At 32.8% G+C, this 18,315-nt stretch overlaps 1 protein-coding gene across 8 annotated transcripts in view; it reads right to left on the reverse strand.

Moving 5' to 3' along the window:
- Window positions 1-1,648: 1,648 nt before the first annotated feature.
- CPSF6 (cleavage and polyadenylation specific factor 6) overlaps window positions 1,649-18,315 on the reverse strand; it is a 32,411-nt gene continuing 15,744 nt past the window's right edge. For 2 of the 8 annotated variants that reach the window (XM_086400056.1, XM_086400052.1), the window contains 4 exons: window positions 16,087-16,202; window positions 15,138-15,291; window positions 13,106-13,295; window positions 1,649-6,434 (listed from right to left, as the gene is read on the reverse strand). In XM_086400056.1, coding sequence (XP_086256182.1) covers window positions 13,109-13,295; window positions 15,138-15,291; window positions 16,087-16,202 — 457 coding nt within the window. In that variant the 3' untranslated portion in view covers window positions 1,649-6,434; window positions 13,106-13,108. Of the gene's footprint in view, window positions 6,435-9,340; window positions 13,026-13,105; window positions 13,299-15,137; window positions 15,292-16,086; window positions 16,203-18,315 lie in introns of those variants that run through there. The other 6 variants (XM_086400054.1, XM_086400050.1, XM_086400055.1 and 3 more) reach the window with 3 other exon arrangements.

Below are 18,315 nucleotides of genomic sequence, written 5' to 3' on the forward strand. Positions count from 1 at the left end.
TTCAGTACTACTATTTGGTGATGTCCACGTGTAGAGTCGTTTTTTGCATTGTTTGAAGAGTGTGTTTGCCATGACCAGTGTTTTGTGTTGTATACTTTAAAATTTGAAAGATGCTGAATTCGCTCTTATCACTGTACTGTCATAAGCTTAACAGGATAATGTGGTAGACCTAAACTTTCAGGATATTCATTCATTATTTATTGAACATCTACATGCAATTTATTTATGTAGGCACTTGAAACTTCATATGCCTTACAGTCTTACATACAACAAACGTAACATATTGTGCTAATATTATGTATTCTTAGCTAAAAAACACTTTAGAAAAAGCAGAATGAAGGAAGACAGTGGGTTCTATTCAATACAAAGGTGAAAATAGACCTCATTAAGATGACACTGTCATGCAGATATCCAAAGCATTCCAAGCAAGGAAAATGGCCTAAATGCTGAGGGAACTTTTGCTGTTGTTCAGTCACCAAGTCATGTCTGAGTCTTTGCAACCCCATGGACTGCAGCATGCCAGACTTCCCTTTCCCTAACTATCTCCCAGAGTTTGCCCAAGTTCATGTCCATTGAATCAATGATGCCATCCAACAATCTCACCCTTCGTCACCTTGTTCTTTAAGAATTTTAGAGGAACACACCTGGACTGAAAAGGGAGGCCAGGGTACTTCCCTGGTGGTTCAGTGGTTAGGACTCCAAGCTCTCACTACTGAAAGTCCAGGTTCAGTGGTTGAGTGGCCAGGGAACTAAGACCCCACAAGGCATGTGATGTAGCTGAAAATAATAAATAAAAAGGAGGGCCAGAATGGCTGGAATGCAGTGAGCAGGGAGAGAGGTACTGGGAGGTCTAGCCAGAGAGGAACTAGGAGCCAAATCACAGAGGAACATTTTAAGGACTGAAGCTTTACTCTAATAGGAATGGGGAGTCATAGCAGGACTTTGAACAGAGATATGACAGAAACTCTGACACCTGTGCCAAGAACAGACTACAGGGAGGCAGGAGCAGAAAGCATGGAGACCTATTAGGAATCACTCCAGTGATACAGGCAAAAAATTAAAGTAGTGGGAGTGGTAATTAAGTTGTCAGATTCTAGATATAGTAGACAAAAAGATTTCTTGCTGTACTGGCCGTAGGGTGTGAGAAGAGTCAATAATTTCAAAGTATTGGCCCTAAGCATTTGAAATGATGCTGATGCTAGTTGCTGGGGCTGAGCAGGTGGTGGGGAATGCACAAGGGTAAAAGAATTCAGCCTTGGCATGTTATCTTTGAGATGCCTAGCAGACATTCCAGTAGAGATGTCTAGCTGCCAGTTAAGCCTCTAGTTGGAGAAAAAGGTCTGATTAAAGTCTAGTAAGGTTAAAATCCTCTAAAATTAAACAAATGTTCTCTGAAACTTAGATTTAAAAATAAAACAGCCTAAAAATCTTTTAGGTTTCTAAATCCTAATTTTAGTCAGATATCATCTGCTTTAAAGACCATCAAAATGGCAAAAAAAAAAAAAAAAAAAAAACACCACTATCCAGGAGGGTGGCTTAAATATAAAATACCAGCAATTTGTTATATTGCAGATATATGGATTTATTATTCACACCATACACAACAGTTAACAAACCATAAGTCAAACAAAAAAGACAAACTGCAAAGTCTTATAAAAACTGTGTTTTATTTTCAATACAAGATAAATACCATGCTCGTTACTAGTGCAGTTTAAAGGCCAACAATGGCCATATAGCAAACTGCTGAACAGTCACCTAAATGCTAAAGAAAGAAAAGACAGAAAGTAAACATTAAACACAAAATTGCAATTACAATCATTTTAATAAAATGGAATGAGCTTTTTAATAGAAGCTAATATGGAAGTCTATTTCTCATGGACATCAAAAAGATGTGTTTATTTGATCAAATATCACCTTACCTTTTGCACAGAAATTTTATTGTGAAGTCACCATAGAGTCAATAGCTAAAATTTTAAGACTTTCTTTGGCCTTCTGGTATTAGATAAAATTATTTACAAACCGTGGTTCAGTAATTCACGTATACTGGTAATATGATACAATTTTTTGTTAAGGGCTTTCCATTAAAAATTGTAAAACAACTTTGTAAGGCTGTACAAGGCTGTAAACTACTTTGCTAATATATCATGGAATGAAGAGGAAGGAGGAATAATAGACCTTTTTTTTAAGGCTAAAGTCATCAATGTTATAGATGCATTCCTTAGAACACATTATGATTTACCCCAAAGGATCTTTTCCCATTAAATACCACCTGAGTACTACAATTTTCAAAGTAAAAAAATAAACATGAATTCACCATTTTAAAATAATTTAACTTACAAATGCTGGGAAGGATTACGCAGTAACAATGAGACGAAAAGAACACATCTTCCAAATGAAATGTTTCCACTAAAGGCAGGGTCTGTCCAATTATGAAACTGATGTAAAACATTTACATCTATGGCAGGAGTTTTAGGATACTCCCACATGAAAAACTCTCTTAAGTATTTACTGTCTGCAGATACCGTTTCAAGATTTGTGTGACTTCAATTAAACTCTACTTAATATTTTTAAAAACTCCCATTACAAGAGGCTAATTAACATAGCAGGAAGTCTTTAAAACATTAAAATCTACATAAACCTAACCAAGTGTTTATATGTCCCATAAAAAACCATAATAGCTGCACATTCAGAGTGAATACCAACAACCTGAAACTTTAAAGAAATTGGTTAAGACAAACCTAAATCAATCCAAACACAATACAACTGCCTATTGAGTATTTATAAAACTTCATATTACTTCTTTCTGATTCCAAGAAAGAAGAGTATAAGAACTTCCTCCCAGAAGCCTAGACATTTTAAAACACATTTTCTATTTCAGCTTACAATTATTTTAATCCTGAATCTTTTGAAATCTCTAAATCAAAAATCTCACATTACAAACACAAGGAATGCTATATTTAAGGCCACATCTTAATAAATTTATAATTTTTGGTTTAGTGTTTATTAAAAAATTAGTCTAAGGCTTCTAAGAGTCAAGTTGCTAAAAAAATAAAACACATACACCAGTGTTTAAACTGAAGGTTAATGTAGAAAACAACAACACAAATACTGTAGAACAGAAAAATAGAATGTTTGCTACAAAAATCCCACTTAATATATTTCAGCACAAAAAATGTCTAATGTGTACAATGGATAAGCGTGCACTTAAAAGTACATACAACTACAGGAAACATTACAGATGGCCATGGGATGCAAACGAACTTAATGGATAAAATTTAAAAGGCAGTTATATGTAAAACAGCTAGGATCTCAATACTGTGTTCTCAGTAAAGAATTAGAACATAAACTTCCTCTTAAAAAAACAAGCTAATGCTTAAAACACAAAAATGAGGCCATCTTACAAGATACAGAAAACACAATGATCATTCAGGTATGAAAACCAAAATGTCGAGAGCACTGCAACAGAAAGTCTTGCAGTAGTATCTCATTGTATAAAACAGTATGTATTTAGGTTATTGGCACATTTTAACACATAAAGGAAAAAAAGTCTTTACCATTCCAATTATTTTCCTCTTTCACTATAAAATGTTATACAACATTGATTAAAACCGCCATGTTTATTTTAAGAACGGACCATAAACTAGTAGAAAACAAAGTAATAATCTCCATAGGAGAATTAACTGAAAATAATACCTTAAGCTACAATCCATAAGTTTTTTGTGAACTCCAAATTGTAGTTAACTGCTTAAGAATATTCTAGGTAAATGGGCTAAATTATGATCATTAGCCACTGCAACTTACTCCAAATCTTGCTTATGAAAATCGACAAAACACTCACAAATTTATACTGGAATATCCTTTCCAAAACCTATGTCCTTTAACCAAAAGCACATTCAATTCAAAGGGCTGCTTCAGAAGTAATACCATCTAGGTGCTGTATCACTCATTCATAACTTTACCAGCTAAAAGGAATGTGACTGCATAGCACTAATAAATGCTATGGCTTAAAATTAAACTCAAGTTTTGATTTCATAGCCATTACAGTTATTATTAAAAAGAAATAAAAAAGATCTCTGGGACTCTTTTTTGGTGTCCATGTAAAGATGAATCTCTTTGGATTATTTTTAACATTAAAAAAGTTTTCAGTAACATCAGCCCATTAAAAAAGGGGGGGGGTATGAAGAATAAAACAAAGCTTGCATTTTCACCTTTACTGTTATACATTCATGTATCAGATAAAGACTTTGCAAAAACTGGTCAAATCTAAAGTTATTCCCTTTTGATGACACTTAAAAATAATAGACTAACAGCAAACAAGTATAGTACACTCACATTGTCTGCAACAAAAGTACGTAATGAGATCAGCCAAGCGGGGAGAAGAATGATATAGAATGAGCAATTTAAAGGGTTCCACTGATAAAAAAAAAATGAAAACATATATGAAGGATTTAATTAGTATAAAACTTCCAGTTTTCATTTCAAATTCAAGCACAGTTAAGATTTTTATGATTCCATTTTTAAACTTTTCAGAGAAAATTGTATCCTCATGGACATTTACTTACCTTTTAAACTATTAACTAATTCCCTTGTAATATTTATGTCCATACTTCTTCGCATTACGGCATTGTAATATTAAAAAAGCTAAGAAATAATAAAAACTAACACCACCTATACACAAAGCAAGAAAACTGATTTTGATACAACTTTCAAATGTTAAAAAGCCAACTGCGTTTTCAACAAGACAGAACACTTAAAAAATCATTTCTGAGAGCAAATAGTTCTGATGAACACCAGTGATTCCATGCATTTACCCTAATCACAAAATGTTTTAAAATAAAACTGGCAATATTTGGAGCAGCTAATTCTATAAGAGCTAGTACAATGGTGGACAACATGAAAGTGAAGAACTGCAGTTCTCTGGAGGGCTTCTAAGGTTGCACGTTATGTTATACCAGGGTGCTTCAACTAGCACTGTCCTAAAATTTAGCTATACTTTAAAAATGTGTATTATCAGAAGATCTCTCAAAGATAATTAGATTTTAAAAACATTAAAAACAAGCTTAAAGGTTTTAACTCAAATTTCTGAAGCAGTGATTCAGAATGACCTTCCTAAACTGACACTCTGCCTATGCTGATTAAGAACACATGCTAGCCAGGTGCTTTTAATGTGGGCTCATATGCAAGGCAGGTTTGGAAAAAACCTTTGATTAACTAGATAATTTTAGCGTGAATTAAACAGACTGCATGAATACACAGAACTCCTTAAACTGTGGAGACAGGTACACCTATAATCTCCCATTACACATACAGGAGAATACAACCCAATGTTAATAAGCCTCACACCCTTCAGAAGTCTATTTTCTGTAACTGGAAAATAAAACTAAGGCTTTCTTTACTCACATTTGTCTGCTGCACGGCTGCCTATATTTACATCGCCCATGGCTTCAAAAATAAACCATAAGCACTATCAATATAAAATAGCAAATAACCGCTGCATCAAATCAGAATTGTCAAAATATTTCTTCAATGCTAGCAGTTTACAATTAAGCGTTTCAGTACATGTGTCTTGTAATTAAGCTGCATTACTGTAGCAAATCACGTGTAGGTTTCTACTAAAATGTTAAAATCACAAAATCTTTGTTGACCCCTAACACAATGACTGGATTGCTATGTCGTGAAATTTCAGTTTTTTACAAGTTTACATACCATTCAGCAAAGTCACAAGCTTAACTAGGTAAAAACAGCTAGAAAAGCAGAATATAGAAATATTAAATATCCAGGTAATCACCTATTCTAATATCAAAATCAAGGGCAAGAGACACTTAATTAGTATGTTTAATTCACTGAACGCAAGATTAGGTTGATGCATATCCAAAAACGCTATTGCAATGTTTTTTTTTAACGACAGTATAAATGTCATAGTAACATTATCTTTAGATATTGCTGAACACAAGACTTTCCCTGAGGTGTAAACATCAAATAACTTGAACAGCTTTACACATCAGCCCCATTAAACAGTTTATTACAACACTACATCTATTGTAATCAAAGTGGTGCTGTTTACAGACATTATCATATGAACATTTTTTTAACAAGAACAAACTACTATAAAACAAGCATTTACTTGACGTTTTTTTTTTCCAATTGCTTGCACATTATAATGGCCAAATGTATATAACCAGTAATAAAGTTGCAAAAGCTTTAACTTTTTAAATCACACAGGTTTCCTTCAAATAAAACAGTTAAGCAACATAAAAAATAAAAGTAGAGCTACTGGTTACCATTTATGCAGATTTGCTTTATTCAGATCTATTCCTGTTCATTTTATCCATGAATCCTTACAGGTTCAGTTCAATCACAAGAAGCAAACTGCTGGATAAGCGTCATTTTTCCAGAAGACTGTTTTGTCTTGGAAGGTGTTCCTCTTCCTTCAGCTGTAATGTGTCAAAATTTATGATGTAGATTTTGCTATTCCCCATAATACACAGAAAAACGCTGGCTTAACTATACATACACAGTCGTGCATCTACGTCACTGTTACGTATTCTAACACAAAATAAGATAACTGAAACAGTAGCTGCCTTTGTGATGGAGAATGCTCCCAATTTCTGTGATGATTAAAAGAGACATTCTGATTTCCTTCTTCTTAAGTATTACTGCCTTATAAATTTAATGACTGAAACAAATGAAATTGTAGCAGCTACTGTTTCTGTGAAAATGGAAACATTTGTAAGTCATTTTCTAAAGTATTCATACTACAAAAATGGAAAATGCCTGTATGATTTTAATGTAAATATTTTTCATTCATCCACATAAATTCTATATAACTCATAAACAAATGAGAACTGAATATAAATGCAATAAATTATTTTACAAATTAGTTGTATTTGACAGTATACAGGAACTTCTGCAAATATAAATCAAACGGACCTCCATGTTACAAAACTTGTAAATATAAGCTCAGTATGCACATGTAAATAAATATGACATTCACGTACAAATCTTTAGACATATACAAATTTATAACAGTACTGTCACTCTATTTCACCTATATCAAAATATCTAATGTATATAAACTAAACCAAAACAAGCTAAATGGGAATCTACAAATTTCATTGAAAATTCACAAAAAGGAAAAAAAAAACCCAATAAATGAGATAAACTAAAATTTTTGGAATACATAAAAATGCAAACTTCAGGTAGAGGTTCACAAAGGAAACATATTCAATTAATGTGATATTAGTGACCACTGAAACACCAGTTATTTGAAATATAAATTCCAAGAGAGCATGTCAATAATAAGATGATGTAAGAGGCAAAAGGGCACAATGTTTAGTGACAGTCTTCCATAAAATTAAGAAAAATACTTTTTGCTCTACAATTAAGAATAATTAGTATTCTGTCACAACTAACTATAAATTTTCTTTCATGTCCTTTCCTTCTCAACTAGGGTGTAAGCATCTTAAGAGCATCAATACACATACTCACATTGCCTAGCAGTAAAAACCTAAATTTTACAACTGCAAAGAGAAAAGCAGACACTATAATCCTGAAACTTTTGAACTATTTTTATTTGCCCTTATTTTTCATATAGATACTTAAGCCTTTTTTAATGCTAACTTTTATTGTACTTTATCTTATGTTGATAAAGCTTTTGGTGGAATTATTTCATGGAAAAAATCTGGAAGATGGCTGGCTTTCACATATCTTTACTACTTTTCAGTACACTTAAACAAACTGGTATTGAAGCATTAAAGAGAGACAAGGCATATATTCTAACCAAAAAAAAATTAATAGGAAATTCACAATTCTTACTGTAAGAGAACACTATCGCCCTAATTATTCTGTCATACTGAAAGGGTTAATTAAGAAGGAAAAATTAAGTCACAATGAGCAAAACAAAAATACCCAACCCTTCCAAAAACCATATGGCATATTCTGCAATTTTATATCATTCTGAATGGAGAAGTTCTACTACTTTATATGTAAAGAATCCTGTTTGTGAAATTACAACATGTATCTTTAGGATGAATACATTTATTGTTTGCTTTAAAGATAAGACTTTTACTACTAATAAATCTCTAATTTTCACCATACAGACATAAAATCTGGGGGATAATCTGACAGTTTTTATTTCTATTTCTAAACACTTTACATGTATCCATTTGGAAATACAAATTTTACAATCTCAAAAAAAGGCAAAATTGAAGGCAATACAACCCATTTCCAATAACCCAATTCCATATTATAGTCTCAAATTTCTAGGCAGAAATCTACATAAACAAAGATATAAAAAAGAAGCTTAAAAGTAACAAATACATTCAGTGGTCATATTTTCAGAATACCATGCAGTCAAATCTATAATGTCAAAGCTACACAATGTCTTGCTTTAGCTATCAGTTATAGAAGGAAGATCTATGTAAACAGATGTAAAAAAAAACTGAGACAGATGGAATCTATGGCTCTTTAATGAGTATATAAAGTGATCACTAAGTTAAAATTTCAATACAGAGAAGCACCTGGATTTTGAGATAAACCCAAGAATGATGGTGTGGGTAGCCTATCCCTTCTCCAGGGGACCTTCCCAACCCAGGAATCAAACAGGGGTCTCCTGAGTTACAGGCAGATTCTTTACCAGCTGAGTTACCAGGGAATCCCAAGATAATTTAAGATCAAGTCAGTATTAACAACTCAAATAATGAATGCTTCTGTTAGAAATTTATCCAAGAAAATGTACTGGTATCAGGTACTTCATCTTTCATGAAGTAACTGATCCATATTAGATATGGATCTTTTACAGGTTTTCACATTAATATACTGAATTTGAAGGATTCTAATTTATTAACTCAGTATAATAAAATTCACTTTTTATCTGAAAATTTCAGAGAGGAATGGAGATGAGGTGGGCAGAAGACAGAGAAGTATCTAAAACAACTCTTTAAAATCAACATCCCTTCTTGCATTGACTAGAACATAGTACACAAAATCTTGCTTATGGTAGATATTTACAAAAAAACCTCCTTACTACCAAAACATTTTGTACTTTCATCTTTCCACTTCTAGAGACAGTACTTACCTCATTTTAACTAAAGAATTTTATTACACTATGAAATATAACATGACTGCTGCTCCAGGCAGTCCACTAAATGGCAGAAATAAACTTCACAAAGAAATACTCATCTTTGCTCCAAAATCTGACAAAATGGCCATTTCAAAATAAGCTGTGATTTAGAGTTAAAACATGCTACCACCAAGGCATTATATTAGTAAATCTGGATAGCATACATGACACCCTTACTCCTTTTTTGGTTATTAGGCTTCTTTTAAACAATGGTAACTGTTCATTCTAATTAAGTATTTATTCAAAACAATCTCACAAACTAAACCAATGGTAGCAAATTTTACACTGAAATGAAGGTGAGAGATCAAGGTGACTCACATTGGTACTGATTTTTTTTTTTTTTTAAGAAACAGGGAACATTAATTATTTGTAAATAAAACCATATTCTTAAACCACAGTGAGCAAAACACACTACACATACATTCTAGGGATCACTTACTACCTTATTTTCACTGCAATTAACATATCTGTGTAGTCACACAGGTTTTGCTACTTCTACTAAAAGCAAGGAAAATTAAAAGTGAGAGGTAGCATATCCAGATGAAGCAGTTAAAATATATGGGGAAACCATAAACACAGGGATGGGTAATATTAGTGATCTCAGATGACCTAAGAATTGCAGAAATAATTTTTAAATCTCATCACCACCGGTATCATTCATCAGATAATTAGAAGTACTTAATTTTCAACTAAGACTCAAAGTAACACTAACTTTTAAGGAGATAAAACATCTTAACATTTAAAAAGAACATTCGATTCTTTCGGCTTTTTTGGTTTGTTTTTCCCAAATTAATGCAAAGCTAAAAAACTGAGTAACGAATGTAAAACACCCTAAATCTTATACAATGACAACAAAATCTAAGATTATAATACTTATGATAGGAGAAGAGAAATCATATAGCAAAGGAAAGAATAATTATTTAACCTATACCCCATACATGATGTTTAAAAATCTAATCAAAGGAATGGATAATGATTTGAGAATGTGTCAAGTCATGTGTCGGGAAGAGGAAAAGCATGAATAAAAAGTATTTTTTAAAAATCCTTTCATTACTCTTCAGTATACAAACAAAAGCAGAACCATTAACAGAAATTTGCTCAACAGGGTTGTTCCCAACAAGTAATAACAGAAACATGAAAGAAAATAACTTTGAAAATAAAATTATTTCTGTAAAAAGCATACAATATTAAAAACACTGAACTACTTTTGTTTTGCTCAGAGTGGTCTGAGAATTGAGGCAGAAATTCCAGAATATGAAGCACAATGTATTTACATGCTGAAATTCACAATATTGATATTCTCATTAAAATATTATATATTTGAACTTAGATATTAAATGCTTTTAGAAAAACTAATACATTTTTTAAATGAGAGAATGCAATTAACATTACCAACAGTTCAAACACAAAAAAATTAAGATGGGACAGACATTAACAGCTTGCCAACATCATTAAGTTTCCAGTTAAATTAAGAACTTGCCCTTTTAGCCATTGATCACTTTAATAATAGGTCACATTATTGTTTTATTTGTATACAGACTTAACAGTGACATTCACTTCAGCTTCCAAATTACTCTTATTCCATTTAGTCCATTTAAGGTTTACATGAAAGTTCAAAAGGACTCATATTTTAAAACTTCTAAAAAAGGTCAATAGACCTTATTTTGATGGTGATTAAATATGAAAATATTTTTATTTGCTTAAGAAAGTTTTTCACTTGGATATATTTAATCCCAATTCCCCCCACCCCATTTATTCCATGTCTACATCAGCAATAAATACTTTTTGGTATATAGCAAAGGTACAATATTCCAGGTTAACAAAATTTTTTGCACTGGAAATGCGTATGTAAAATTTTGCTTGGATGAAGGCACATAACAATATTACAACTCAATTCTGATTATAATGTACAAACAAAACATGGGAATTTTGGTATGGTACACATCAGCGATTAAGAAAAAATGCCAACAATATTTAGTTTGCAAGTTAAGAATTCATAGTTAATGTCTGAATGTAATGAAACTCAAACCATGATATAGTTAGGTGTACCCATTACTGGAATGTAATGTTAGTTAATTTAAGGTATTTAAAATTAACACTGGGCTTTTCAGAAAGAGTTTACCTATCTATCTATGCTAGTTTAACTAAAACCAGTAAGAAAACCTGTTAATTAACTTTGGATATAAACTGGTTCAGAATGCCCCTAATGGGCATGTTCAGTCCTGGAGAAGACTGAAAAGGTATGCAAGTTCCATTCTCATGACTTCAGTAACTAGCAGCTTGTTGGTAACTGACAAAGTCTAAGTAAAAATATAACTTGAAGGACCTGTATCTTACTTTAAATGAAATGACTGATGAACATTAAGCATTTCACTAAGGTGGCCATAACTCACCTAAAGCAACTGATGAGCACTGGGAGTTTTTTTTAAGATGGGATTAGGCCCATTCAACTTGGGGAGAGGTGGGGGACTACATCTAAAAAATCTAATGTTTAGTTTTACATGACACAACATTCAATTCTTACATCCAAGAACAGTATCAATTCCAAAAAGCTTAGTTTTAAAAGTAAAAAAAATTTTGCCTTATATTAAAATAATGTTTTGAAAATCGTATTAAGTTCTATAATACAGTACATGGAGAACTATTTTAAAATTACAGTTTGATATATATTCAAGATGCATATTCAAAATGCAAGGAAAAGCATTCAAACTTGCCTTTCCCTTCAAAAAGCTCTTAAAACTGTAAATAATGATAACTTATTTGTAAACCACAAAAATAAGACTTACATTGCTTGTTTTCTAAGTAGTATTACTTAAAAAATGATCTCATTTGCTAAAATATATCTACTTTACTTAAAGAAACTGCTATTCTGTCACAGAATTACACACAAGTCTTTGGTTTTGCCCATAACAATCTAAACACTAACAATTACTGAATTTTCAAAAGTATTTACCAATTTTAGTTATGGAAAATAATCATGTAAAGAGTAGTAACCTATAAGGGATTTGTTTTAGTCTAATTTAATTTGGATATGCCACCAACCTATGAAGAAAAAAAATCTGTTTACAGAATAACTTTTGTGTCACATGCACAAGCCTTATAGTGCCCTCTTCCCACTCTTCACATGAATAAATGCTGTTCACAAATATAAAAATAAAATTACACGTGAAAATGAAGTATAAACAGACAAACTCTTCCCGCTTTATGAAAAATGTACACAATAGTTTTAAAATACAGAAAAAAAAGACACAATGATTATGGTTTATGAATGAAACATCAAAGAAGATTACTTCAAGGTTATTCTAACCTGAGATGTATGATTTGATACAGCTTAAAATTCTCTATATGGAATACCTGAATTCATTTTAACTGAGTAACTTTCTTATCTTCTTTGCAAATCAAAGAATACTGTTTCTTTTCTTTTAAAAACAAAGCCCAGATGGCAGGAAAAGTGTCTTTTCTTTAAAAAAAAAAAAAGTTTTTCTCAATGCTAACAAACCACCTTCCAACTAGCAACAAGTGTCAGATTGTCTATAAAATTTTTAGGGATAAATAAAGTTAGTTCAAGGAGAGAAACTTTAAATTTATTTTTTGAAGTCCAAGCATATTATAATAAGAATTAACTCATATTTTATACTTTAAATCACATGCAAACTATGTATGTGATTAAGAGAATTCCAATTTTTAGATTTTAGAAGTAGACAATGAGTCCTCTTGATTATTTTCTTGCTTTCTTAGGATCATTAACAGTCTGAAACCTAAAAGCTGTAACTCAAACAAGCAATATTTAAGGATAAGAGGTCAAAATGTTTACCTGTCATTACTCACCTGTCATTTACCTCAGATGATTCCAGAAGATTAAACTCAGAACAAGTAGTTGGACGATATAAAATGTGGGTATATACTGTATAAACAATAGCCTTGGAGTTATAATTACTATTAATAATAGGTATGCTAAAAACAACAGGAACAAGGAATACCCACCTTCTAACGATGACGATACTCGCGCTCTCGGTCACGCTCTCGATCCCGGTCTCGGTCCCGGTCCCGGTGTCTCTCTCGTTCTCGGCTTCTCTCTCTGTAATAATCATCATGACGATCTCTACTGCGGGATTTATGACGCCGACTCTTTTCTCGTGATCTACTATGATCCCTTTCTCTTGATCGTTCACGTCTTCTAAAAGAAATTACTGGATTAATGCTCTCCATAATTAGCTTTAAAATTTAGTATTTTGATGTTTAAAAATACCCAAGGCAAAAAAGTAACCTACAAATATAGTTTAGACTAAAATATCCTGAACAGACAATAATGATTTATCAACTCAGCAACAACCAAGAACTAGAAATCCCATTTTAAAAAATATTCACCTAAAAATTGGGAACCAGACACATCATGGCAATACATCATATCATCTATTATAACCAGGAGCCTAAAAGAGACATGCAATATTTACTGAATGAAAAGCAGAAAGGTAAAGTAGAGAAAATCTCATAGAACTTGTGTTTTAACCAAAAGAATATATAGAAAAGTAGTTTTTTAGAAATAAAATTCATGAAATCACTCAATACACAATGAGACTTAACTACTTAAAATTATCACCCATTACTGTAAACATGTATGTAAATATTAATCTTACATTTATAACTAGCCAAAATATGGTTCATCGTAAGTGCTACCCTGCTAAGAAACTTTCCAAAGAAATATATACATATGTATGCTTTGGAGGATGGTAGTGCTGAGAAGCATGGTGGGACGCAAAGAAGAAACTTAGTAAACACGACCACTAGAAAAGATTGATAAATTATTCATACTGTTATTTAATAAAGAGAAACGCTGCATGAACTTCCTTTAGAAACAAACAAAAAACAGGTACGTTAACCAAAGTATGTATCTTAGAAATCCTACTAATCTAAGTTCTAAAATTCACAATTAGGAAATAACTGCCTATTAGTTTAATCCCTATTTTGTATTTCTGCACCAGGCAGCTCAACTTAGCAAACATTATTAGGTGTTAAGCTTGTGACCAAGGTAGAAGTTATTCTGGACTTAAAAAGTTAAAAGACTATGTAAGATACAGCCTTTAGCTATGAAAATTTGTTCAGATTCAAAGATCCTTAAACCGGGTCACAAAATTAATAATTATAAAGTTGGGGACCATGACAAAGACAAGCTCCTTTTCCTAGCTTAACGAAGATGACTCTACCACCTGGTAAGTATACTAAAGACCGGAAAGTATCATGTCAAGATTAAGCTTTACCTTTCTAAAATATGTAAAATTTCAACGTTAGCAGTAATGCCAAAAAAAGAATTGCCTAATTTAAAAAAAAAAAACCCTAAGAAATGATCATAAACTCTCTTGTTCAAGAAATACTTATTTAGCACCCATTCTCTACATCATTACCAACACAGTAATCAACAAGACAGGTAAATAAGACCCCTCCCATTTTTCAATGTGTTCTACTGAAAAGAAATAAGAACAATAAGTAACAATACTTAACAACAATAAGAACAGATTGCAAGAAGAATTATTAAAGAAATAATCAGAATAACCTGGGAGAAGACCCCCTCCTAGAGGGGGTCTTCAATCCTAGAAAGATTGAATTGAGAGAAGAACAAGGAACAGCTATGTGAAGAGTCAAGGAAAAGGGCTCCCAGTAGAAGAAATACCAAGTGTTAATACAGAAACAAGAGTTTCAAGAGGAAGAAAAGGGAAACCAATATTGCTAGAGAATAGTGAGCAAGAGAGGTACATAATGAGGCAAACTGTATCATACTGTTTACAATGTTTACATTTGCATTATTACATTTATTCTAAGAATTGTGAGAACAACTGAAAGCCTTTGAGGTGTTTTAAGCAAGCAAACACCTGACATTTATTAAATAACAACAAAATCACATTAGCTGCTAAATAAACAGTAATAAGTAAAATCAAAGTCCTATAGAGTCCCAAACACAATATTTTTCTCTATTTGCAAAGCAGCAATTTTATATAGACATGAGACAGGAAAGTTTTACCTTGATCCAGAACCATAAGACTTGGATTCAATTCCATGCAGGCAATCTTGCAAAGAGCTAATAAGAACTTTGCAACGATCATCAGCAGATACTTTGGATTGTTTAATTAAAGAAATTGCAGTTACCAATGTCTCAATAGCACTCCCATAATCACCTGTGAGTGGAAAGAGAGAGGTTTAAGTCAAACAAATTTTGTTTTCAAAAATATCACCTAACCATTTGAGGCAACCATTTTAAAAAAGCAAAGCACTTCAAAATGATTATAGACGATGTCTTAATTTTTTCAGTTTCATCATTTTGGGAAAGGCTTTAACGTACATGAAGTTTGTTATTGTTATAGCTGTATGAAACATGTGATCATTTAGTAAATATAGGAATAAATGAGCTGCCTTGAGGCCCCTAAGCCATTAAATGTCAGGGCTAATACTTAAATTTATACCTAAAATGTTTATATTAGGGGTATTTCACTACACTGTGACATATAGTTTCCTTCCATGCCTTTTAAATATAAGATAGATAATGATTGGGAAATATAAAAATAACTACTACATGTAGATGACCCATCTTCAAAGTTGTACTTAAAAGCTTTAGGTCATGCCTAGACTTCCCTGGTGGTACAGTGGAAAAGAGTCTGCCTGCCAATGCAGGGGACACAGGTTCGATCACTGGTCCAGGAGGATCCTACATGCCTCGGAGCAACTAAACCCACGTGCCACAACTACTGACCCGGGGTGCTGCAACTACTGAAGCCTGTGTGCCTAGAGTTTGTGCTCCGCAGCAAGAGAACCCACCACAGTGATAAGCCAGTGCACCGCAACTAGAGTGGCCCCTGCGTGCTGCAACCAGGGAAAGCCTGCCCACAGCCAAAACAAAAATCATTTTTTAAAAGTTTTAGGTCATTCCTAATAACATAAATAAGAAATATGAATACAGAGAGAAATATACAAACCAGCACTGGCATCAGACACAGCTCTTGAAATAGCACTGCTTGAGATTGCCCTATTTCTATTCATGATTTCTTCAAACTCAGCTTCACTCAATGGCGTTCTTGCAGTATCCATTTCCCTATAAAATCAAAATAAACCTTAAATCATACTCAAAATTCTAAATTAGTCATAACTGTGTAATGCAATTCAAATAACTGCTTTTGACAAGTGCCTCAGAGCTAACAGTTATTTTCTCATATTGAAATATACTATTTTTCGTACAGAGCAGGTGTATGAAAAATTCCCTTGTACAATTATTATCTTTCAGCTGAAATAAAGTAGCAACTTAAAAATATCTTTCTGGAGGTCAGAAATGCTATATCTACATAACTGCAATAAAATATTTTTAGTCATACAAAACCATGTAAAAAATTGTTTTGATGTCTGTCTATATATGTATGTATATCTAAGCAACCCTACACAAGCCAGGGCCAAAATCTGGTTTCATTTATATTTGGATCCTTTAGGCACAGAGCCCAACTCACAACAGAAGAATAATAAATGTCTAACTAATAAAATTTCAGGAGGGACAATATCTTAGACCTATCTTGTATGCCCCACTGAATCCCCAGGATATCTGGCAAATAAAAGACCCTCAGTACCTACAAATATTTACTGAAAAAAAGGTAACAAAATCCCAAGATTTTCTAAAGCTGCTGGACAACTTAAAAAATTGTGACTACATGTGTAGTACAGAAAAGGTAAACATTTTGCCATCTTAGTTATTAGTTACTAGGTAGGATGCTGAATCAAGGCAAGCAGAAGCAGTTCATTCAGATGAGATGAGGAAGAGCTAATACAACCTTCTGCATGTTTATAAGGTATTACTGTTATTCTCAAAACTTTATAAGCAGTCTAACCAAATTACAAGTTTTCCAACATCCATGTATGATTTCAGATAAATTCTGTGACTCATACCCATCCTATTTCTTTAAAAAAAAAAAAAATCAGTTTTCTCCCACTTCCAATTAAAAATTACTCAATAATAACCAAGTATATATACACAAATATTTTTAGAAAAACTGGTACTACAGAAATTCTATTATGTTAGAAAAAAGACATGCAATTCAAACTAAACTTACCAAACCAAGCCACCTAACCCACTCCCACACAATGAACACTTAACAGATAGGTGCTCACTGGATTTAAGTTGAATAGAAGAAAAATTGTGCTACCTTCCTAGATATAACATTTCTCAAAAGAAAACAAAATATTTCAGGCACAGTGTCTATGGATAGATAACTGTCAGAAGACTTTATCTACAACATCAAATTTATTTCCCTGGCCCTGTACCCTTGTATGAAATTAGGCAGATGCTCAAATCCATCCCTGCAGTACATTGTCAGACAAACTGAAATACAGAGTAATTCAAAGATAACAGTAAAAGAATATAAAATCAAGAAACTGAAGGGGACAAATTCAAGTAGTTTTTAAAGATTAACACAGCTCTCCAGATTACGATTTGAGCACGGATAGCTTTAAAAGTCGGAGAAGGCGATGGCACCCCACTCCAGTACTCTTGCCTGGAAAATCCCATGGACGGAGGAGCCTGGTAGGCTGCAGTCCATGGGGTCGCAAAGAGTCAGATATGACTGAGCGACTTCACTTTCACTTTTCACTTTCATGCACTGAAGAAGGAAATGACAACCCACTCCAGTGTTCTCGCCTGGAGAATCCCAGGGGCGGGGGAGCCTGGTGGGCTGCTGTCTGTGGGGTCGCATACAGTCGAACACTACTGAAGCGACTTAGCAGCAGCAGCAGCTTTAAAAGTACTTTAGTTTCCATGCAGCTTTTCTCTAAGGATGGCCATTAACTATTTTAATTCCCATAAAGCCTGTGTTTTACAAGTCTTTGTCTACCCAAAGATGTTTATAAATTATTTAATGTCCCCACTTTAATTAAAAGTTAGTAATTTTGCTATACAGGACTCCTGATAAGCATGAGATACTATCTAATAAACTGACCTAATTTCTAAAACAATGAAGAAACTTTAACTTTCTATGTAGTGTCATCAATGGTAGATGAATGATATTGATGTTAAAATTTTAAAAGTAGCTGGAGGATCCCATTAGCTTGCTTCAGTATCTTTATCAACTTCTTTTAACTTAAAAATGACAGAAATAATGTGACTTGCCCTAAAATCACAAGCCTGTGGAAGTGGAAGAGCTGGATTATTCCCAACCCTGTTCAGT

This window comes from Bos grunniens, chromosome 5, assembly GCF_055505025.1.
Source record: "Bos grunniens cultivar Pamir isolate PY7600 chromosome 5, Bosgru_T2T1.0, whole genome shotgun sequence".
Lineage (NCBI taxonomy): Eukaryota > Metazoa > Chordata > Mammalia > Artiodactyla > Bovidae > Bos > Bos grunniens.